Source organism: Bombina bombina, chromosome 5, assembly GCF_027579735.1.
Source record: "Bombina bombina isolate aBomBom1 chromosome 5, aBomBom1.pri, whole genome shotgun sequence".
Classification (NCBI taxonomy): domain Eukaryota; kingdom Metazoa; phylum Chordata; class Amphibia; order Anura; family Bombinatoridae; genus Bombina; species Bombina bombina.
This window is the reverse complement of record NC_069503.1, coordinates 291184263-291208397: the sequence shown is the minus strand read 5'-3', so window position 1 is coordinate 291208397 and position 24135 is coordinate 291184263. Positions and strand designations below refer to the sequence as shown.

The 24135-nt window shown below is 42.1% G+C and overlaps 1 protein-coding gene across 1 annotated transcript in view; it reads left to right on the top strand.

Annotated features, from left to right (window-relative positions):
* FAM133B (family with sequence similarity 133 member B) overlaps positions 1 to 24135 on the top strand; it is an 83367-nt gene that overhangs the window by 33046 nt on the left and 26186 nt on the right. Inside the window, exons 2-6 of the mRNA XM_053714042.1 lie at positions 6954 to 7051; positions 7456 to 7534; positions 15914 to 15988; positions 16736 to 16768; positions 18125 to 18196. Coding sequence (XP_053570017.1) covers positions 6954 to 7051; positions 7456 to 7534; positions 15914 to 15988; positions 16736 to 16768; positions 18125 to 18196 — 357 coding nt within the window. The remainder of the gene's footprint in view (positions 1 to 6953; positions 7052 to 7455; positions 7535 to 15913; positions 15989 to 16735; positions 16769 to 18124; positions 18197 to 24135) is intronic.

Below are 24135 nucleotides of genomic sequence, written 5' to 3'. Positions count from 1 at the left end.
AATACTGGTTCACTACCGGTACCCTCATATTTTAATTTTTTAATTATTCCTTAAGTACAAAGGTTTACTATAGTTGGATATGTTTGTTATTGTCATCACATTGTAAGTATAAGTCTAGATATTCAATGCTTGTTAGGTCAGTCTTGTTGGTGAAGGAGAGGTTTAGTTCATTGTTGTTAAGGTGTTTTATAAATTCAGGAATTGTTGTGACTTGATCATCTTTGTAGATGAGAATCAAGTCATCAATGAACCTTCCATATGTAATGATGTTGGGTTTGAGATGGCAATCACCTGCAAAGATGTGGGTGGTCTCAAAGTATCCCATGTATAAATTAGCATAGGAGGTGGCAAATTTTGCCCCCATAGCTGTGCCACATCTTTGGAGGTAATCCCCTCAAATACAAAATAGTTATGAGTTTTAAAAGATATTCAGTTTTTTCGATCAGAAACTCTATAAAAGAGCTTGGGAAGTCTGTGTATCGTTCTAACATGAATTTTTATGCTTTTCGCCCTTCCGAATGGGGGATACTAGAGTATAATGAGGAGACGTCTATGGCCAACCATTTGTAATTATTATGCCATTTGATTGTTTCTATCTTGTTAATCAGGTGTGTGCTGTCTCTGATGTATCCTGGTAAGGATCTATCATCTAACTACATGTTGGAGAGCATTGTCTAGCCAGTCTCCCAGCCTCTCGCATAAGCCACTATGGGCCTCCCTGGTGGCTTGTCCAGGGTTTTGTGGATTTTGGGGACTATGCAGAAAGTTGGGACAGTGGGATGCTCTACTGTACAGTATTGTACAAATTGTGGTTTGATTAGAACTTCACAAGCTGTATCTAACAGGGTGTGGAGTTCATGTCTAAATTTGTCTGTTGGATTAAAAGTTAGTCTTTGGTACGTTTTGGTATCTTCTAGTTGGGACAGGGCCTCAAGCCTATAGTCAATTTTGTTAAGGATTACTATGGCCCCTCCCTTATCAGCTGGAGTAATGACTATATCAGGGTTCGTTTTTAAGGTTTGTAGTGATTCTCTTTCCCCTATGGTTAGGTTGTCTTTAAAGATGTTGGGGGAGACTCTAATAGAATGGTGCATTTTAGTAATTTCTTGTTTTACTAGTTGGTGAAACATTTCAATAGATTCACTCCTGCTGTGTACTGGATAAAAATGTGATTTGTCTTTAAGTGTGGTACTTATAAGTGGTATTAGGTTTTGTATGCTTTGTTGTCCAAGTGTGGGTGCCTGAAGGGAAATAAGATCATTCAGACCACAAAGTTCTGAAAACATAAGACCAGTGTCTAAGGTAAAATTGTCCTCCTTATTACTTTCTCGAGTGCTGGTGATCTGTGTGTATAACTCTATTGTCAAATTGATTGTTGACAATTGTGTCATTAGTCAAACTTATATCATTGTGTACTTGTGTGGTAAAGTGTTTTTTCAAAGTGATTTTCCTCACTAGTGCATTAATGTCTAATATGGTAGTGAAAAGGTCGAAGTGGGTGGAGGGTGCAAAAGACAACCCTTTGTTTAAGAGTTGTAGTTGATGATGCATAAGGGGAAAGTTTGAGAAGTTAATTACTGCTTCTTTGTAACTTTCTTTATCCGACTCGGATATCTGGATGGTAAGTACTGCTGGTAATTGGAGTATTGACTAAAGCAGTCAGTCTAGTTCTCCCTTGTGATGTTTGTGGACTATCTGATTCATTACTAGTTCTACTAGTGTGTGTTAAGTTGGTATCCTGATTAAGGGTATTACCTGATGCATCAGTTTCTATATTGGAAAAGGTTACTCTTTTAGAGTTGGATGTGTGGTGGGAACTGTTTTTCCTTTTCTTCCCCTTTCCCTGTTTGTTAGTCGGTGTTCTGTGTGGCTGGTTCTTTTGCCAAGAGTATACGATGTCCTCCTCATAGTCCTTGCTATCTCTTTGGTATTTATTGACTTTTCTACTAGAGAGAGTTGTACCTAAGTTTTGCATAGTGTCTTCTAATATATAATTATTACTGTATAAGTCAGCCCACTAGAAAAACTGTAGTAAGATCTGATGTAGATCGCAAAAGTTCAGCATTGGTTAGTTGTTGTTCTCTAATATGATAGTTCAAAGCCAATAATGTTATCACTGATAACTTTTAATCCTGTCAAATGCAGAAAGTGAGCTTGTATATTAGTTATGATGTGATTCCCATTTTTCATCAATGTATAGGTCTTTAGTGCAGTTTCTGTCCCATAGTCCCTTTGATTACTTTGAGTTAGGATCAGGATCAGTCAATATTGGGTATGTTTGTTTTAAGGTACTCACTGTGGGAGGGCCGTGTGAGGATGATTTTGAGCTGGAGCTGGAATTGATGGCAGGTTTAGTGTTCGTCAAGGGTGATAGCGTGCTCTTGTACTCACAGAGACTCGGTCCAACATTGGGGGTTCAGGTATGTAGCCGTTCCTCCTCTGTAGAAAGGTAGGGATGCGGAAGTGCCTTCGACCCCTGAGTATGTCCTCAGTAGTAGGGTCACCGGCGTTGGAGCGCGGTTTCGCATGGCCATCTCTATGGCACTGGCTCATTTATATCAAGTGAAATATTTTTAATGTACTGTCCGTGTTCTGTCAACCAGGGCCTATCTGGCGTGGGAATGCCTGATTCAGTTCAGCCTTCTTGGGAAGCGTTGGCCTCTGAGGCTTTAGGGGCCCCAACCTCGGAGCCGGGGTTGCTTATCGATCCGGAGAGGGATAATTTTGCCTTCCGTTATAGGCTGGTACGTCTTCTTGTCCTACTAAGACATGTTTTGTCAGTGCTGGAGGATTCCAGTCCTAGTGGGCCGAGGTATCCTTGGCCTTAAATGCCGGATGGCAAGACGTTTGGGGATGAAGCTAATCTCCTTGACGTCTCCGTTTTTCTTTCTTTTATGTATCGGTTCCAGTTCTGAGCTTGGGGGAATGGGGCCTCTGATTGACTGGTCCTGTTGGCATACCCATTTTCCTTGGGCGTTCACCCGCGAGTGCTGTCTTACTTTTATTTTCATCCGGATAGGATGTATTTGATATGTTTTTAATAAGCTCACGTCTGCTATAATTTCCGTTTTGGGAACGTTCTTTCTCTAGAACTGATACTTGTGATTTTGTGGTCGCGTGGGCACTTTTGATTAATAATGAAGTTATGTTTCTAGTTCATATTATCGAACCTTCGAGTCAATTTTTTTTCTTGGACCTTAGACAGTTCTGGAGTGTTCTTGTACCAGGCGGGCGCTATCTGCTGTTCCTTGGGTTCATGTCACTCTCAGGGTGCTGATTATCCTGTCTGATTCTCAATGTCACTTTGGCCTATTAATATGGACTCCGGGCTCGGATCCTACTACGAAGTATGGAGGCCTAGTGCGTAGATCCAACGCTTCTGGAAGAAAGGTTGTGAGCTACGATTTTAGTTGGTCTTTTTCTTTCAATTTGCTTGGTATACTTACTTTTTAAGACATCATGGTTTCTAAAGGTCCATGTGGACTTGCAACCGTAGTTTCAAATTCCTTTTAGGGTTTGGAGATGTGTATGACCTTGGGAGGTCTAGTATTCCTGGTGGTGGCCGATTTACGTTTTCACTTTCAGTATCTTCCGGATGTTGACCCTTGTAGCCCAGTCACATTCCTTTTGGCGGTGGCGGAGTCTCCTTTTCTTCCTTTCTTGGATTGAGTCATCTGTGTCTGGAAGTGCGGGCATGTCCTTCCTTTTCTCAGCGTCTTGTTTGCTCTAGTGTTTGAAGTGCAGGGGGGGGGGGTGGATCACAGAGTCATTTCTGCCAGGAGCTGCGAGGCCTGGGAGAACTGACCCTTGTCATACCATGGTCTTTAGACTCTCGGGTGCTTCAACCTTATGGAGATCTAGCCTTTGGGCTTGCGAGTAGGTGGTCAGGGGTCAGATACAGACGTTCGCCTTTCTGGGGTCAAGAAAATGACCATTTATATACACCAGCATGTAGATGTGGTTAAGCCTGTATACAAAGGATTACCTTTATGATCCAATGTGGTTGCCGTTTTCTTTGACCGGTCAGGAGTTTTTTAGACTCTTGGGTTTGAGGCTGTTGCTGGTACTCTACGTCTGGGGTCTTTAGATGGTGGAAGGCTCAGTCATGGGGCGCCCCTAACCATGGGAGGCTGCTTATGGGTTCCTCAGGCGGTTAGATTTTGCGATCGGTCCCATTCTTGAGGACTCTGGCTTAGGACCATGTCTCTCTTGCCTGGATCGGGCATGGTTGGTTCAGTTTAACCTTAGGTTTTGGATCTCCCACATGTCCCTTGAGGGGACGTGGTGTTTTGACTCTCATGGGATATTAATAGCTGCTTGAGGCTTAAGTTTGAGGTCTCTTTCACAGGTCCCTACTTGTCTTCGGGGAGCATCTAATGCTTCCTGGTAGACTTCCAGTTGTTGTATCAAATGGGCTTGCAATTTTAGGCCTTTGGATCTCGCCTCTATTGGTAGGGTGGTTACTGTTTCTTTACTTCCTTTCCCCTCACCTAGGGTTGGGGATGGATGCTTGCGTTGCTCTCCTTGATTTGGAGGTACCTCAGTATCTGTAGAGGCCTGTGGGTCCTTGTTTTTCTTGCATTAGAGGATCTTTTCCCTTTCTTGCGTACTCAGGATCATGGGGCTGGATTCTGGTTCTAGGATGCTGTGGGTCAGAATACTTTCTTCCCCTTGGGAGTGTTCTATCTTTATGGAAGGCAACAGTGTAGGGGTTCTGGCCACGAAGTTCCTGTCATGGCTCATGGTAGCATGCCAGTTTTTAAGTAGCGGTCAGAGCTCTACTCTGTGGTTTTAATTCCTTGTAGATCTATCCTTTTTCTCCCGTAGGTCTGGGCGGAGTTTTGATACTTCCTGTCTTAGATCTTTAACTAGCCTTTGAGCTGGGACAGTTACCTTGGAGTGAAGGTCAGGGATCGGTCTGCTCTATGCAGTGTTGACCGTGTACAGTACTTTTATGGAGTCTGTTCTCCCCTTTGGGGGGGGGGGGCTCTTGATGTCAGTCTTTCTACTGGTGGCGTCTGCTGCTGGGATGGGACGCTCCTTGGAGTCTGAATTTTTCTGGACTGGAGCTGCTGCCAAGTATTTTCTGTGCTTTTCGGTGCTTCTCGGTGCTTCTTGATGGCTTAGGGTCAGCTTTGCTACCTGGATTTTGGTCATCGCAAGTTCTTGTTATTAGGTGGCTCTGTGTTCTCACGGAAGAGCTCTTTTTTGGCTGCTAGGCAAATTATCCTGTCTGTTGAGCCGAACGGTAATGGGAATCTCACATTTTTTTGGAGCACCATATGTGGTATGGAGCTGTGTCAGGAATATGACAGTGTCCCTCTGGTCATCATAGTGACGTTTTTTCCTGAATATGACCTCCTTTCTGGCCCTTGTCCTCTTGGGAGTTCGTCTTCCTGGGCAGTGGTCTTGGGGCAAACTTGGGTTTGTTCGACGTTTTGATTTTGAGCCCTTGTTGGATGCTCCTTTTGGATCTCTTAGAGCAGCGATTTCCAAACTTTTCATGTTGGTGACACTTTTTAGAGCTACATCATTTTGCAGCACAGTAATTCAGTTGTACTAGCAAACAGGAGGTTAAACTAACTTGTTTTAAGAGATACGGACACACATAAATTATATAATAACTAAATGTATTTACAAGTAACAGTATGTATGTGCAAGAATTACAATTTTTTTTTAATAACACCAATAGCTACTTACTATTTTAATGAGATGTATGAGGTTGATGGGATGAACACAGTTTCTGAATATTTGGAGGAATATTAGATAAAGATACTCACATTTTTAAGCTTCCACTTCCTATCCATATATCAAGAGCAGGAGCGGCAATGCACTACTGGGAGCTAGCTGCAAAAAAGAAACCACTTTGACTTCTGACCAACTCATCGTTTAAGCTGCCGCCCTCAGAGCTCTGTGAGTCTGAGTGACTTCTGCCCACACTGCAAACTCACTGACTACACGTGCAGTCACAAGCCGATTGAGGAGACTACACGTGCAGTCAGGAGCCAAAGCCGCCAATTGGAATAGTTTCAGTTGCACTGAGCTGCACCAATAGGTTAAGATGATCATCAACCATGTGTCAATCATGTGATATGCGTAGCAGGCAGAAAGTTGGAAACCAAAAAAAATAAATAGAAAATTTAAATTAAAAAACATTTGTGCTGAAGCAGGTACACACACACTGCCGCCGACACACTGTGTCACGACACACAGTTTGGAAAGAACTGTCTTAGAGGGTTCTCTATTCTCCTTCTCGGGGGTTGATAGAGGTTCTTGTCCTTTAGGTCGGGGGTTCTTTCGTGGGAGCTGAGAGCCGCAGGGCTGGCTCCTCAGAGGCTTTTGTGCTCAGCAGACTCTGTGTCTGAGTGGTCTCTAGCACGACTTTGCAGGTTGTGTAACTGATGAGCAGTTACCTGGGCTTCCTTCCCCCCCCCCCCCCTTTTTAGTTTTTTTTGTAGGGTGTCGGTAATTTCATGCTGTGGTGCCTTTTGAAGGGGCCGCATTTTTGTACCGCCCTTTGTTTGCATTCAGTGTCCTCTATAGCTTGGGTATTGTTTTCCCAAAAGTAATGAATGCAGCTGTGGACTCTTCCCATTTAAGAAGAAAAACATAAATTATGCTTACCTGATAATTTTCTTTTATTTTGATGGAAGAGTCCACAGCTCCCGCCCACGCTTTGTCTATGAGGCATCAATACATTTTTCTTCTTCTGGCACCTTTTTCACCCTGATATTTCTCCTACTGTTCCCTGTTCTCTTGGCAGAATGAATGGGGGATGAGGGATGTGGGGGAGGTATTTGAAGCCTTTGGCTGGGGTGTCTTTGCCTCCCCTGGCCAGGTTCTGATTTCCCAAAAGTAATGAATGCAGCTGTGGACTCTTCCCATCAGAAGAAAAGAAAATTATCAGGTTAGCATAATTTGTTATTTATAAGAGAATTGTTATTTTCTTTTAGGCGTATATGAATCCTATAGCCATGGCTCGTGCCAAGGGCCCTTCATCTTCTGGAGGTCCTACGATACAGGATTATCTAAGCAGACCAAGGCCTACATGGTTAGTACTAAATCCTTGTTATTGTTTGCGTTTACAGCTGTAATCAGTTTAAATATGTTTGAAGTACAATGCTGTTTTGTTCTTCTGTATGTTCTATGCATATATGATGTATACTGTATGTGTGAACTACATATTAGTAAGAAATTACTTACATATTGCACATCTCTTAAGTTATTTTATTTTAATTGCTTTAAATTTGCTTTGCAAGTTTTATAACTAATTGCTGTTTACAACAATATGGTGCTGCAAGATATAAATATTTACAGTGGTTTTTAATATGTAGTAACAAAAAAGAAATGCAAGTCCATAAATAAATAAAAAAATGCTTTATTAATCCAAACCTGGAGCGTGTAGTGCAATTTAATATGTACTTGCGGTTTGTTTCTGATTATTTTTTTTTATAGGGAAGAAGTAAAAGAGCAGTTGGAAAAGAAAAAGAAAGGATCACGAGCATTGGCTGAGTTTGAAGAAAAGATGAATGAGGTATTTTATTACTGCTACAGAGTTTATTGTAAGGGTACATTTGCTTGTTCAGATGAATTTAGCATTCTCTAGTTTTGTGAACCCTCTTGAGTGGATTGTACTTATCAGTAAGTTTTTAACATCTGATCCATGTAGTTCCATCTCCTTTGGTGTTTTCAAGTTAATTTGTCATCTTTAATGTATCATAATTTGTGAAGTGTATATATAAATAAACTGGAAGATTTTATAATAGGATGGTTTCTTACAATTACGCCTGGCTCCCAAACACACCAATGGCACCTAAAATTTAGCTTAGTGCATCTGTATCCTTTCTAGGACTTGCAGCTTTGAAATACAAATCCATCTTTTATTGGGTTATAAGATAGATAGATAGATAGATACACATGGCCAGAAATGTCTAGCTCCTAGATTTTAAAATTGTCAAGCCCTGCTTTTATCCTTTTAGCATTACTGGGTAGCTGAAATATTGCGATTTAAACATTTATTCCAATATATTTTGAATTCTAACGGTAGTTTAATCTTAAAATATTTTTATGCTACCAGAAGCAAACAAGTTGGTGTGTTCCAGCTTCTATATTTTAGATGATTTTTTCTTCTATAAGGTACGACAAGTCCACGGATTCATCCTTTACTTATGGGATATTATCCTGCTAACAGGAAGTGGCAAAGAGCACCACAGCAGAGCTGTCTATATAGCTCCTCCCTTAGCTCCACCCCCCAGTCATTCTCTTTGCCTACTCTAAGTACTAGGAAGGGTAAAGTGAAAGAGGTGATAAAATGTTAGTTTTTATTTTCTTCAAGCAAGAGTTTTTTATTTTAAATGGTACCGGTGTGTACTATTTTCTCTCAGGCAGCAGATGGATGAAGACTTCTGCCTGGAGGCTAATGATCTTAGCATTTCTCACTAAGATCCAGAGCAGTTCCCACAGAATGGCTGAGGAGTACAAGAAACTTCAGTGTGAGGAACGTTTTTCATGCTATATAGCAGTGAGGTATGTTCAGTCATTTTTTTCTGGAGAGACTGTGGTATTTCAGAATTGGCTGACAGTATCCCCATGAGGGTAAGGGTAAGCAGTAATCCTAACAGAAGAGGGGTATTACTAAGCTTGCATAAAGGGGCTGAGAAAAAATGGTTGACACTGAGTTTGACTGTTTGTGGGCAAAGGTTTATTGACCTGGAAGTGCTAACGTTTTTGGCAGTGAAGTTTTTTATACTTTATTAGAGGGTACACTTGGCTTCTGTTTCTGGGTTTGAGAACCCACATGGCTAGTTTGAGACCGCTCTAGTGCGGCTCATTTGGGCTGAGAGACATTGAGTGCGATGGGCGGGGCCTATTTTCGCGCCTCAGTTGCGCAGTTGTATTTGCAAGTCTAGCAGCAAGCTCCAACTCCGGTGGGCCCTTGTGGAAGTTTTGCGCCAAATCGAAGCTTTAACCCTGTTGTTCCAGAACACCTCCGCTTGTTGCTCAGGGAGGTTTTAGCAACTCTGGATGATTGTGATCCTATTGTAATTCCAGAGAAATTGTGTAAAATGGACAGATATCTAGAGGTTCCTGCTTACACTGTTTTTCCGGTCCCTAAGAGGATTTCGGACATTGTTACTAAGGAGTGGGATAGACCAGGTATTCCGTTTTCTCGCCCTCCTACTTTTAAGAAAATGTTTCCCATATCAGACACTATGCAGGATTCGTGGCAGACGGTCCCTAAGGTGGAGGGAGCTATTTCTACCCTGGCTAAGTGTACAACTATACCTATTGCGGACAGTTGTGCTTTCAAAGATCCTATGGATAAAAAATTAGAGGGTCTTCTGAAGAAAATATTTCTTCATCAGGGTTTTCTTCTGCAACCTATAGCGTGTATTGTTCCTGTAACTACTGCAGCTGCTTTTTGGTTTGAGGCTCTAGAAGAGGCTCTTCAGGTTGAGACCCCATTAGAGGATATTCTGGATAGAATTAGGGCTCTCAAGCTAGCTAATTCTTTCATTACAGATGCCGCTTTTCAACTGTCTAAATTAGCGGCAAAGAATTCAGGTTTTGCCATTTTAGCGCGTAGAGCGTTATGGCTTAAGTCGTGGTCTGTTGACATGTCATCAAAATCTAAGCTTTTAGCCATCCCTTTCAAGGGTAAGATCCTATTTGGGCCGGAACTGAAAGAGATCATTTCAGACATCACTGGAGGAAAAGGCCATGCCCTTCCTCAGGATAAGACAAATAAGATGAGGACCAAACAAAATAATTTTTGTTCCTTTCGAAACTTCAAAAGGTGGTCCCTCTTCCTCCTCCCCTGCTGCAAAGCAGGAGGGGAATTTTGCTCAATCCAAGTCAGTCTGGAGACCTAACCAGACTTAGAACAAAGGTAAACAGGCCAAGAAGCCCGCTGCTGTCACCAAGACAGCATGAAGGGGCAGCCCCCGATCCGGGACTGGATCTAGTAGGGCGCAGACTTTCTCTCTTTGCTCAGGCTTGGGCAAGAGATTTTCAGGACTCCTGGGCTTTAGAAATTGTGACCCAGGGGTATCTTCTAGACTTCAAAGATTCTCTTCCAAGGGGGAGATTTCATCTTTCTCGATTGTCTGTAAACCAGACAAAAAGAGAGGCGTTCTTACGCTGTGTGGAAGAGCTATATACCATGTGAGTAATATGCCCAGTTCCAAGAACAGAACAGGGGCAGGGGTTTTACTCCAATCTGTTTGTGGTTCCCAAAAAAAGAGGGAACCTTCAGACCAATTTTAGATCTCAAGATCCTAAACAAATTCCTCAGAGTACCATCCTTCAAGATGGAGACTATTCGGACTATTTTACCAATGATCCAGGGGGGTCAATATATGACCACCGTGGATTTAAAGGATGCGTGTCTGCACATCCCTATACACAAAGATCATCACCAGTTTCTCAGGTTCGCCTTTCTGGACAAGCATTACTGGGTTGGCCACAGCTCCCAGGATTTTCACAAAGGTGCTAGGGTCCCTTCCGGCGGTTCTAAGGCCGCGGGGCATAGCAGTGGCGCCTTATCTGGACGATATCTTAATTCAGGCGTCAACTTACCAAATAGCCAAATCTCATACGGACATCGTGTTGGCTTTTCTCAGATCTCACGGGTGGAAGGTGAACGTAAAAAAGAGTTCACTTACCCCTCTCACAAGAGTTCTGTTCCTGGGAACTCTGATAGATTTGGTAGACATGAGAATTTTTCTGACGGAGGTCAGGAAATCAAAGTTTTAACCACCTGCCGAACTCTTCATTCCATTCCTCGGCCGTCAGTGGCGCAGTGTATGGAGGTAATCGGACTAATGGTAGCGGCAATGGACATAGTTCCGTTTGCTCGCTTGCTTCTCAGACCACTGCAACTATGCATGATCAAACAGTGGAATGGGGATATGCAAATTTATCTCCTCAGATAAACCTGGATTAAGAGACCAGAGACTCTCTTCTTTAGTGGTTGTCACAGGATCATCTGTCCCAGGGAATGTGTTTCCGCAGGCCAGCATGGGTCATAGTGACGACGGACGCCAGCCTATTGGGCTAGGGTGCAGTCTGGAATTCCCTAAAAGCACAGGGAGTGTGGACTCAGGAGGAGGCTGTCCTCCTGATAAATATTCTAGAGATATTCAACGCGCTTCAGGTGTGGCCTCAGCTGGCTTCGACCAGATTCATAACATTCCAGTTGGACAATATCACGACTGTACCATATATCAATCATCAGGGGGAACAAAGAGTTCTCTAGCGATGATAGAGGTTACGAAAATAATTTGATGGGCAGAGACTCACTCTTGCCATCTATCGGCAATCTATATCCCAGGAGTGGAGAACTGGGAAGCGGATTTTCTAAGTCGTCAGACTTTTCATCCGGGGGAGTGGGAACTCCATCCGGAGGTGTTTGCACAATTGATTCATCAATGGGGCACACCAGAATTGGATCTGATGGCGTCTCGTCAGAACGCCAAACTTCATTGTTACGGGTCCAGATGAAGGGCTTATGCGTTTTCCACCATTTCCTCTCCTCCCTCGTCTGATTGCCAGAATCAAACAGGAGAGTGCTTCGGTGATTTTGATAGCACCTGTGTGGCCACGCAGGACTTGGTATGCAGACCTGGTGGACATGTCATCTCTACCACCATGGACACTACCACTGAGACGGGACCTTCTCATTCAAGGTCCGTTCCAGCATCCAAATCTAGTTTCTCTGCGGCTGACTGCCTGGAAATTGAACGCTTGATTTTATCCAAGCAGGGATTCTCTGAGTCGGTCATAGATACCTTGATTCAGGCTCGAAAGCCTGTCACTAGGAAGATTTATCATAAGATATGGCGTAAATATCTTTATTGGTGCGAATCCAAAGGCTACTCATGGAGTAAGATCAGGATTCCTAGGATTTTGTCCTTTCTCCAAGAAGGATTGGAGAAGGGGTTATCAGCTAGTTCCCTAAAGGGACAGATATCTGCTTTGTCAATTTTACTGCACAAGCGTCTGGCAGATGTTCCAGACGTTCAGTCGTTTTGTCAGGCTTTAGTTAGAATCAAGCATGTGTTTAAACCTGTTGCTCCGCCATGGAGTTTGAATTTAGTTCTTAAAGTTCTTCAAGGGGTTCCGCTTGAACCTATGCATTCCATAGATATTAAGCTTCTATTTTGGAAAGTTCTGTTTTTAGTTGCTATCTCTTCAGCTCGAAGAGTTTCTGAACTATCTGCATTGCAATGCGACTCGCCTTATCTTGTTTTTCATTCTGATAAGGTGGTTTTGCGTACCAAACCTGGATTCCTTCCTAAGGTTGTTACTAATAGGAATATTAATCAGGAAATTGTTGTTCCTTCCCTGTATCCTAATCCTTCCTCTAAGAAGGAGCGTCTGTTGCACAACTTGGACGTGGTTCGTGCTTTGAAGTTTTACTTGCAAGCGACCAAAGATTTCCGTCAAACATCTTCTCTGTTTGTTGTCTATTCTGGAAAGCGTAGAGTTCAAAAAGCTACGGCTACCTCTCTTTCTTTTTGGCTGAAAAGCATCATCCGTTTGGCATACGAGACTGCTGGACAGCAGCCTCCTGAAATAATTACAGCTCACTCTACTAGAGCGGTGGCTTCCACATGGGATTTTAAAAATGATGCTTCTGTTAAACAGATTTGTAGGGCTGCGACTTGGTCTTCACTTCATACCTTTTCCAAATTTGATACTTTTGCTTCTTCGGAGGCTATTTTTGGGAGAAAAGCAGTGGTGCCTTCTGTTTAGGCATCTGTCTTGTTCCTCCCGTTCATCTGTGTCCTGTAGCTTTGGTATTGTATCCCACAAGTAACGGATGAATCAGTGGACTCGTCGTACCTTATAGAAGAAAATTAAATTTATGCTTACCTGATAGAAGAAATTAATTTATGGTACGACGAGTCCACGGCCCGCCCTGTCATTTTAAGACAGATTATATTTTTTTTATTTTAAACTTCAGTCACCTCTGCACCTTTTTCGTTTCTCCTTTTTCTTCCTGTACCTTCGGTTGAATGACTGGGGGGTGGAGCTAAGAGAGGAGCTATATAGACAGCTCTGCTGTGGTGCTCTTTGCCACTTCCTGTTAGCAGGAGGATAATATCCCACAAGTAAAGGATGAATCCGTGGACTCGTTGTACCGTAGAAGAAATTAATTTATCAGGTAAGCATAAATTTACTTTTTTTAACTTTAGGTGGTCATCCTTTTTTGTATTCGGCTTAGATACAATTTCAAAGCTAATGATTTTGTATTTCGCTGCTGTGTATTTTGCAATGTCTAGGGCTAGATTTATCAAAGGCTAGGTGGACTCTGTATGTGCTTCGCCTGTAACTGCGCCCCAGCTCACCTCCGGAGAAGCGCACATGTGCGTCTGAATTTATAACAAAAATAGACGTAACTTTGCGCAGGCGGGCTAAGGCTTAATAATGATAAATTTCGCCTGCCGGATAAGCATTTACTCCCTATTTATCACAGTACATCCCTATAAATATTTACAACGCCATGTTTTGATTATTAAAAAAAGCGTTTTTTAGGTAACCTGCTTATATTTATATTATTTAATGTTTCTGTGCTGTTTTTGCCATATGTTGATAATTTAAGATTGCAAAAAAATAATATATTGAGATTAAAATAAAAAATATATATATATATATGTGTGTGTGTGTGTGTGTAAACAATGGGGATGCACTCGCCAGGATTTCCAAAGTTACCTTTAATGTAACGTTTTGGGGTGTTACTCCCTTCGTCAGACAATACAAAATAACAATACACAACCTACTTACCACAGTGCCTTTTAAACTAACCTAGGTGATACAGTTCCACTTCAACCTTGTACCCATATACACCTGTGGAAGCGCAAATTTATGGCAGTAACAGTCTCTTCTTGGCGCTGAGCCTTTGAAACATTTAGTTAAAAGAAGTACTGCATCACAAGATGTAAAAGCATGTATTATAATGGTGTTCGCCTCAGTCTGTATGATGAAATATAGAACACGCAATTGAAGCCGAAATTTCAGTTCCCTACCGGCGCAAAGCAATGATAAATAAGAAAATAGGCGTATTTGTAGGTCGGGCTGTTAAATTACGCCTATTACTAATGTTTATTGTTGCACTCTGGAGCGTGCCAGTGCGCCTAGGCGAATGCAAGCGGAGTGCAAAGAAGTTTCTTTCAGATTTGTGCAATTATAGGCGCCGAGTGCTTTGATGAATATAACGATCAGTTCGTATGCGCTATTTTGGCCGTAATTAAAGGAGAATAGCTTTGATAAATCTACCCCCTAGTGTGCATCTAGAGAAGGGGCCGTGAGTCTGATTTGGTTTCCACATACTAGTTGGTGAGACAAAGCCTGCAAGACTTGGCCTCCCTTTTTGCTAAAGCATTTATCGTATGATTCATGTAAATAATATGATTATAATTTTCTAATGAATTTAGCACGTTAGTTTAACGTGAAACTTCCAGTCACTACAAAGCTCTTATTATTTTAAGGAGGTTTGTTCAGAGTTTTGATATCATAGTATGAGAATTCAAGGCAGGTTCTACAGCAGTAGCTGCTACTACATTTTTCTATACAAAAATTAGAAAGCAAATAGATCTTACAGGGCAGGTTTATCTTTCAATGGTTACGATTAGTATGATGATATATAGCTTTAAAAAAACTAAATGTTTCTAGTTTCTCTGCATTAGAAATCAATAATAATAATTTAGTTCTTTTGTAGCATATAAATTTGAAGGATTTTTCTATTTTATTAGATCAGCCTAAATTTGAATTTATATTTCTAGTGAAATAGAATAATGTATTATTGCTTTCTGGGTTGCAGCAGCTCCTTCACACACACATTAATGAACTCCCCTTACTGAGATACACAGTTCCCAAGGTAAAAAAATGCCTTATGCAATACCTATTTAATACTGATGAGGCATCTTATAGTTTCTCATTAGACCAGAGAACTTTAGAGAGTCGGACAATACGATTAGTCATGCTTATATGTTCTCTTGATAGAAATGACATGTTTACGCATACTTTATGCTTAAAGAACTCTCTAGTGAACATAATTTAAAAAGATCTCATCAAGACAATACAAGGGGTGCTATTCTTTCTAACATATTACTTATATGAAAAACAATACAAAATATTGTAACCATATCTATACATATACATTTGTGTCCAGTTATTTTTAGTTTGGTATGCTATTTCTTTTAAGGGCCATTATAGTTGAAAAAGGACATGCTCTTATTCATTAGAGCATGTAATTGTAAGACTAGCAACCCTGGACGTATGTGTCTTAATCCCTGCAAAGGGGTTAAACACATTGTTAAAGCAAAGATTTTTGACCCTCGGAGCACTGCTGGTCCAGAGCGGAAACTGCTAGTTGCACAGCCAGGTTATGTGACTAGCGCTTCTGCTTGGGTTGTACTTTATGAGCACTAGAGGCAGATGTGAGACATTCCAGCTTGCCAAAAAACGTGTAATACTTTGACTACAAACTTGATGTGTGATCATAGCGAAATTTGGCAGGAAATTATTAACTTCTATTTTGTCATAATACATATAAAGCAGTACAATATACTGCAAAATACATTTACCTAACTGGTGAGTGTTAGCTAGGGAGAGGCAAGATAACTAGAAATGAAATACAGTGTAAAGAAATTTCTATATCTTGATTTATATACCTAGAATGATAATCCATATAATCCCTTCCCTTGTATTTGCCTTTTCATCCTATTCTGGACCTTGACTAAGAATGGAGGGTTGTTGGTAAAAGACGCTACCTTTTAAGATGGTTAAAGGGGAGGGGTTATTTCTGTTCCATAATAATGGGGTACTCCCGCGTGTATTTTCTAGGAGCATGAGCTAAAATACAGAAATTACACTATTTCATATTTATGTATTTTTTTCTTTTCTTTAGAATTTCAGAAAGGAGTTAGAAAAACATCGGGAGAAGATGTTGTCCAGTGGTGAAAATCCTTCCAAAAAGAAAGAGGTACAATAAAAGATTTGGCTCAGATATGATTTTTATTTTTTTATAAATAATTTTTAATTAAACCTTTGACAATATCAAGTGCCAGTGATAGCATATCAATAAACATATCTTTTACAATAACAAAAATGAGATGTGTTGCAATGCCCATGTAAGAAACTGTTTAACAAAGTAATACTAAACTAAATTGTAACAATTTCTACTCTCATTCTCAAAATTCTCCTGCGGAAATTGGGATACCCAGTTGACTTTATGTAGTTAAATAAATGTCAGGCTACACTAAAGTGGCAAGTGTGTTACCTTTAAGGGATACTAAACAGAATTTTTTTCTTTCACGATTTAGATAGAGCATGAAATTTTAAGCAACTTTCTAATTTACTCCGGTTATTTTATTTTCGTTCTCTCGCTATCCTTATTTGAAAAGCAAGAATGTAAGCTTAGGTGTCGGCCCATTTTTGGTTTAGCACCTGAGTTGTGCTTGCTGATTGGTGGCTAAATGTAGCCACCAATCAGCTAGCGCTATTCATGGTGCTGAATAAAAAATGGGCTGGCTCCTTAGCTTAGATTCCTGCTATTTCAAATAAAGATAGCAAGAGAACGAAGAAAAATTGATAATAGGAGTAAATTAGTAAGTTACTCAAAATTGCATGCTCTATCTGATTCGTGAATGGAAAAAAATGGGTTTATTATCCCATAAAGCACATTTTTTTTAATTTTTTTATTTAAAAAAATCTTGTTTTTTTCCCTTAGAAACGAAAAAAGGACAAGAAGAAATCTGGTGGGGTGAGACTAGCTTTCAGTTCAACAGCTCGTAAATGCATACAGGAAATAGCACTATTTATTACATTGCAAACATTTTAGGTTTTCTACAGTACTTTCCCTGACAGTAAAGGATTATCATGGGTATCAGCAGGTCTTGTTTTAATTAGACGCCACTGAATACTTGGGATGTAAGTTAAGGATATACTAAAGAGATAAAAATTGTGCATTGAATGCATGCAGTGCTGTGGTTGTATATTTAATGCAAATTCTATATTACTTAATTTAAAGGGATACTGAACCCAAATGTTTTTCTTTCATGATTCAGATAGAGCATGCAATTTTAAGCAACTTTCTAATTTACTCCTATTATTTTTTTTGTTCTCTTGCTATCTTTATTTGAAATAACAGGAATCAAAGCTAAGGAGCCGGCCTATTTTTGGTTCAGACCCTGGGCAGCGCTTGCTGATTGGTTGCTACATTTTAGCCACCAATCAGCAAGCGCTACCCAGGTGCTGAACCAAAGATGGGCCAGCTCATAAGCTTACATTCCTGCTTTTTCCTATCAAGATACCAAGAGAACAAAGAAAATTTGATAATAGGAGTAAATTAGAAAGTTGCTTAAAATTGCATGCTCTATCTAAATCATGAAATAAAAAAATTGGGTTGAGTATCCCTTTGATTATGCTATTCCCAGCCTTAAATCAAGCCATGTATAGTAACACCTGTTAGGCTAATTTTGGCCACTGAATTAGATCTTGTTTTAGTGAGGAAAATTAAATCTGATCTTCCAGCCAAGCCACATTTTTACAAATGCGACTTCTGAATTATTTTAAATGTGTTTTAGCAGACTGGTACTTTTTATAGCTAACAGCATTTAAAACCACTCAAATACATTTGCTGGTTCAATGACCAGCCCACTTAGTCACAAGGACTAGAATTGCCAACCCATAATTCCACTCTAGAATACAAAATTGTCCACTTCTTGAATAACAATGTATTGTAACTATTTTTATATTTAGAGGGTTGTTAATATTCTAAAACATAATAGATAATATTTACCTTGCAAGTTATGTAGCACATGCACTTTATTATTATTTTTTTTAATATGACTGGTAACAAATGCTTAAAGGTACAGGGTATTGCCACACCTGTACCTAAGTAGGTGTTCTTATTTTTATTTTTACATGCATACTCATGTTATAAGGTCTGCTGATCCCACAGGGAATGAGTGTGTGCATACTTAGGTGCAGGCAAGGCAGCCCCCTGTACCTAGCCGTGTTTGTTACTGCAGTGCATGCTAAATCTGAACTCATGCTAGGAAAGTGGATTTATTCCAGAATATGCTTCTCACAAGTTTTTACTTATCGTTTGGTCAAGTTATCTTCATCATCTTCCCCTTCTTCATCAAGTTCTGATTATTCCAGGAGTTTTGATGATTCAGACAGTGAGGTGAGTGCTAATGTTTTTATTAAAAAAAAAAAAAAGTTAATTTAAGAAAATGAAATGGACAAAAAAGTTCTGCACAGCATGTTGTTGATTTACTGTTTTCCCAAGAGGAATAGGTTTGAATGTATAGTAAATCTTTGTAATTTTGCTACAGTTAGAATAGATTTTCAGCACCTAAAAATGTTCAATTCAGATATATATCTTTGCATACTTTAAAGTTATATATTTTAAACTCAAATCACAGATACAAATAAAGGATTGTAAAAGCAATGTATTGTGCTTTTGGTGTGCATTTTTACCTGCTTTTTCCCTACAGTTTATTTATGCAAAATGTCCTTTTCCATCCAAAGGGGAGGAGTCCACAGCTTCATTCATTGCTATTGGGAATTAAGAACCTGGCCACCAGGAGGAGGCAAAGACATCCCAGCCAAAGGCTTAAATACCTCCCCCACTTCCCTCATCCCCTAGTCATTCTTAGCCTTCCGTCACAGGAGGATGGCAGAGGAGTGCCAGAGTTTCGGAGTAGTCTCTTATGGAGGGTAGTACTCTACTCAATGGGACTGGAGTTTTAAGTAGTCCTGTCAGCCTCTCAGTGAGAGCCTGGACGAGAGTCCAGAGATGCAGGGAGACTTTTTCTGCAAAACCACCCGACTCATATTAACAGCTCTATAAGCAATCGGCGTTGACGAGTTTCGCTGCCTGCTTTCTTCACTCAAGTCCATGTCAGGAGCGAGGCTACTAACCTGTCACACTTGAAGGGCCGTGTTCCTGTTCCATGGCGTAGATTCTGGTAAGATTGTTTCATTTTTTATTAATAATGATAACATAGAAGACAGGGCCACAGTGTTGCGCCTTTTTTATCTTTACAGAATCAAGGGTGCTGATGGGTTCCTGGAAGGGGGGTTATTGAACAGGGGGGGGGTGTATACATTAAATTGTTTATTGTGTCATTGCTGCGTTATGTGCGAGATGAGGCTCTGGCAATGTGTGGAGCTTTCAGGTTACGTGTGGAAACTTGCGTGGCTATTTTTTGGCGCGTTTTTCCCTAGTGCAGGGGCGGTCCTGCCAGGCATTCCATGTGACTGGGTGTGGCTATCTATCCTTCCTGTTGATCTGTGGTGCAGGAGACGTAGCGGTTTCTGTAGTCCGGGTCCTAAGAGGTGGTGAGTGCCCCGGCTATTGGTGGTATAAAGGTGCCTTTTTTAATAAATAAAGTTAGTCTAACCAAACGCACAAGCGATGGAGGACTCTTTGGAAGGCGCTCCTTCCTTAATAAAGTCTCATTCCTGTGTTTATTGAGAGGAGGTTCTGGTAGATCAGCCTGCTCAACTATGTTCCACATGCCTTGATAAAGTTACAACATCTAAATGTAAACGGATTTCTAGTACTACTGAGCCGTCCACCTCTGAGGGTTCTTCGTCCCGGGAGGTGTGCTCCCTACATTAGTCTCCGATTGCACATGCAGCGCCCTGGGGTCCAACCACTACTCCTTCGGGAGAGATTCGTTGTCTGTCAGACTTTGCGGACCAACTGGAATCGGCGGTTTCGAAATTGATCCATGCCTTACCACATTCTGCTAAGCGCAAGTGTAGGGTCATCATAGCGGCCCGGCCCAGGGTTTTTCCTCCCTGATGGGAGAGCCAGAGGCTCTATACGATGACGAGGCCCACTCCGACTCTTCAGAGGAGGCCCCTTCTGGGTCGGAGTCCGTGTCATCTAAACCTCCAGCAGCGGAGAAGCCTGGTTATAGGTTTAGGATGGAGAATTTGAGCTTTCTGCTACGGCAGGTGCTTGCTACTCTGGTGGTTCCGGAAACTTAAGATACCAGAGGAACCTGCGATTCCTAAGCTTGACAAGGTATACGAGGACAGGGTAGTACCTCAGTCTTTCCCGGTTCCCGTTAAGATGGCTAATATTATTAAGAATGAATGGGAGCGATTAGGTTCTTTCTTTTCCCCTTCTTCCTTTAAAAACTGTTCCCCATTCCGGACTCTCAACTTGAGCTGTAGGGGACCATCCCTAAGGTGGATGGGGCTATCTATCCACTGTTACGGGAGGCAAGGGAGCTTTCCTACGGCAGGATAAGAAGGCTAAGCCTAAAGGATCTACTTTTCGTCCCTTTCGTGCGGACAAGGCCCAGCGGCAGCAACCTGCCGCTAAAGTGGACCAGTCCAAGGGATCTTGGAAGCCGGCTCAATCTTGGAACAAGTCTAAGCAGAGCAAGAAGGCAGCCGAGACGAAATCAGCATGAAGGGGCACCCCCCGACTGGTCTCCAGATCACGTATGGGGCAAATTATCTCTTTTCTCAGACGCATGGTTACAGGACTTTCAGGACCCTTGGGTTCTAGAAGTAGTCTTCGAGGGTTACAGGATAGGGTTCAGATCCCAACTGCCCGAGGGCAGATTCCTCCTGTCAAACCTGTCTTCAAGACCAGAGAAGAGAGGGGCCTTTCTAGGGTGTGTGAGAGATCTCGCCTCTGGGTTATCGTACCATTAGCAGAAAGGGGTCTAGGGTACTATTCCAACTTTTTTTGTGGTTCCAAAGAAGGGCACGTTCCGACCAATTCTGGACCTAAAGTGTTTAAGCAAGTTTCTGAGTGTTCCATCGTTCAAAATGGAAACAATCAGATCTATTCTGCCCCTAGTTCAAGAGGGACAGTTCATCATGACTATAGACTTGAAGGACGCTTACCTATATGTGTTAGTCCACAGGGACCACTTCAGGTTCCTAAGATTTTCATTTCTGGACCAACACTTCCAGTTTGTGGCCTTTCCTTTTGGTCTGGCGACGGCCCGAGAATCTTCACGAAGGTTCTGGGGGTGCTGCTTGCAGTGGCCAGATCCAGGGGCATTGCGGTGGCGCCTTACCTGGACGACATCCTGGTTCTGGTGCTGTCGCTCAGTCTCTCAGAGGATCATTCGAGGGCTCTTCTTCTGCTCCAATCTCACAGTTGGAAGATCAACTCAGGAAAAAGTTCCCTGGTTCCAAGCAACAGGATGGAGTTCCTGGGCTCGATAATAGACATAGACAGAAGATATTTCTCACAGATCAGCGGCGTAGGAAGTTTGCTTAACCTGTCTTAACCTTTAGTCCTCCTCAAGCCCATCGGTGGCTCAATGTATAGAGGTGATAGGTCTCATGGTGTCGAGCATAGATGTCATCCCATTCGCCAGATTCCACCTCAGACCTCTTCAATTGTGTATGTTGACAGTGGAACTGCGCTCATTCAGATCTATCACAGCTGATATCCCTGGATGCTCGGACTCAGAACTCCCTCTCTTGGTGGATTCATCCGGAGCAACTGTCCATGGGGACATCCTCCTTGAGACCGTCCTGGGAGATTGTGACCACGGACGCCAGTCTGTCAGGATGGGAAGCTGTTTGGGGTGCCAGGATGGCACAAAGAAAGTGGTCCAGGGAGGAGTCTCTCCTTCCGATCAACATCCTAGAACTATGAGCAATCTACAATTCTCTGAAGGCTTGGACTTCTCTGGGGTCCATCAGTTTCATCAGATTCCAGACCGACCGCATTACCTTGGTGGCTAACCAACCATCAGGGGGTACGAGGAGCTCCCTCGCGATGAGGGAGGTGTCTCAGATTCTGGGTGGGCAGAGTCCAATGACTGCTCGCTCTCAGCGATTCACATTCCGGGTGTGGACAACTGGGAAGCGGACTTTCTCAGCAGACCGTCCTTCCATCCGGGGGAATGGTCTCTTCACCCCGAAGTGTTTTGCAGAGATTTGTCACAGATGGGGAACACAGGAGATAGATCTCATGGCCTCCAGACTCAATTGAAAGATACCTTGATACGGGTCGAGGTCCAGGGATCCCCTTGCAGAGCTGATAGATGCCTTAAGTGGTTCCTTGGGGATTCAGCCTAGCTTACATTTTTCCTCCGTTACCACTTCTACCTCGCACAGTGGCACGCATCAAACAGGAGCGGGCCTCGGCCATTCTGATCGCTCCTTCGTGGCCGCGGAGGACGTGGTTTACGGATCTGGTGGGGATGTCATCCTTTTAGCCGTGGTGGTTACCCTGTCGCAGGGATCTGCTGTCACAGGGCCCCTTTCAGCATCAAAATCTAGATTCTCTGAGGCTGACTGCGTGGAGGTTGAACGCCTAGTCTTAGCGAAGAGAGGCTTTTCTGAAAGTGTGATTGATGCTCTAATTTAGGCAAGGAAGCCAGTCACTCGTCACATCTACTATAAGGTGTGGAGGACTGACTTGGCATAAGGTGAAGGTATCCAGGATTCTGTCCTTTCTTCAGGAAGGCTAGTTCCTTAAAGGGACAGATTTCGGCATTATTAGTCTTGTTGCATAGGAGACTCGCTGAGCTCCCTGACATTCAATCTTTTGTTCAGGCTCTGTCTAGAATCCGACCTGTCTTTATGCAGTCGGCTCCTCCTTGGAGCTTAAACTTAGTCCTTAAGGTTTTGCAGCAGGTTCGTTTGAACCTATGCATTCCATAGACATTAAAGGGATACTGAACCCAAATTTTTTCTTTCATGATTCAGATAGAGCATGCAATTTTAAGCAACTTCCTTATTTACTTCTATTATCAATTTTTCTTCGTTCTCTTGCTATCTTTATTTGAAAAAGGCATCTAAGCTATGGAACCAGCACATTTTTTGCTCAGACCATGGACAGCACTTGTTTATTGGTGCTGTCCAATCCACAAGGACATCCCAGGTTGTTCACCAAAAATGGACCGGCATCTAAACTTACATTCTTGCTTTTCAAATAAACATACCAAGAGAATGAAGAAAATTTGATAATAGGAGTTAATTAGAAAGTTGCTTAAAATTGCATGCTCTATCTGAATCATGAAAGAAAAAATTTGGTTTCAGTGTCCTGGAAGGTTCTCTTCCTGTTGGCTATTGCATCGGCACGCAGAGTATCTGAGCTAGCTGCCTTGCAATGTGACGCTCCTTATCTGGTGTTTTATACGGATAAGGCTGTACTGCGCACTGGGTTGGGGTTTCTCGCCAAGGTGGTGTCTAACCGTAACATCAATCAGGAAATAATTGTTCCTTCTTTGTGTCCTAACCCTTCTTCAAAGGAGAGGTTACTTCATAACCTGGATGTAGTTCGAGCCTTGAAGTTTTATCTTCAGGCTACCAAGGATTTCAGACGGTCCTCATCTCTTTTTGTGGTGTATTCTGGGAAGCGCAAAGGGCAAAAAGGGCATTTGCTGCTACTTTGTCTTTTTGGTCGAGGAGCTTGATTAGCTTGGCTTATGAGATAGCGGGACATTAGCCTCCTCAAAGGATCACGGCTCCTTCAACTAGAGCTGTGCCTTCGTCTTGGGCCTTCAAGAATGAGGCCTCTATGGAGCAAATTTGTAAGGCGGCTACCTTTTCCTCCTTACACACTTTTACAAATTTGACGTTTTTGCTTCTGCGGAAGCTGTTTTTGGGAGACGGGTTTTGCAGGCTGTGGTGCCCTCAGATTAGGGTCCGCCTTTTACCCTCCCGGTTTCATTCAGTGTCCTCTAGAACTTGGGTATATGTTCCCAATAGTAATGAATGAAGCAGTGGACTCTCTTCCTCTTTAGATGGAAAACATAAATTATGCTTACCTGATAATTTCATTTCCATCGAGGGGATGAGAGTCCACGGCTCCCGTCAGTATCTCCGTTGGGCGGCCCTAAATGTATTCATCTTCTGGCACCTTTTTTACCCTGATATTTCTCCTACTGTTCCTGGTTCCCTTGGCAGAATGACTGGGGGATGAGGGAAGTGGGGGAGATATTTAAGCCTTTGGCTGGGGTGTCTTTGCCTCCTCCTGGGTAATAAATGAAGCTGTGGACTCTCCTCCCCTCGATGGAAATTAAATTATCAGGTAAGAATAATTTGTTTTTCCTCTTCATGGAATATTCACAATATATACTGCATATAATAAAGTATGCTGTAGTTTTGCTTGATTCTGCTACATGTTAG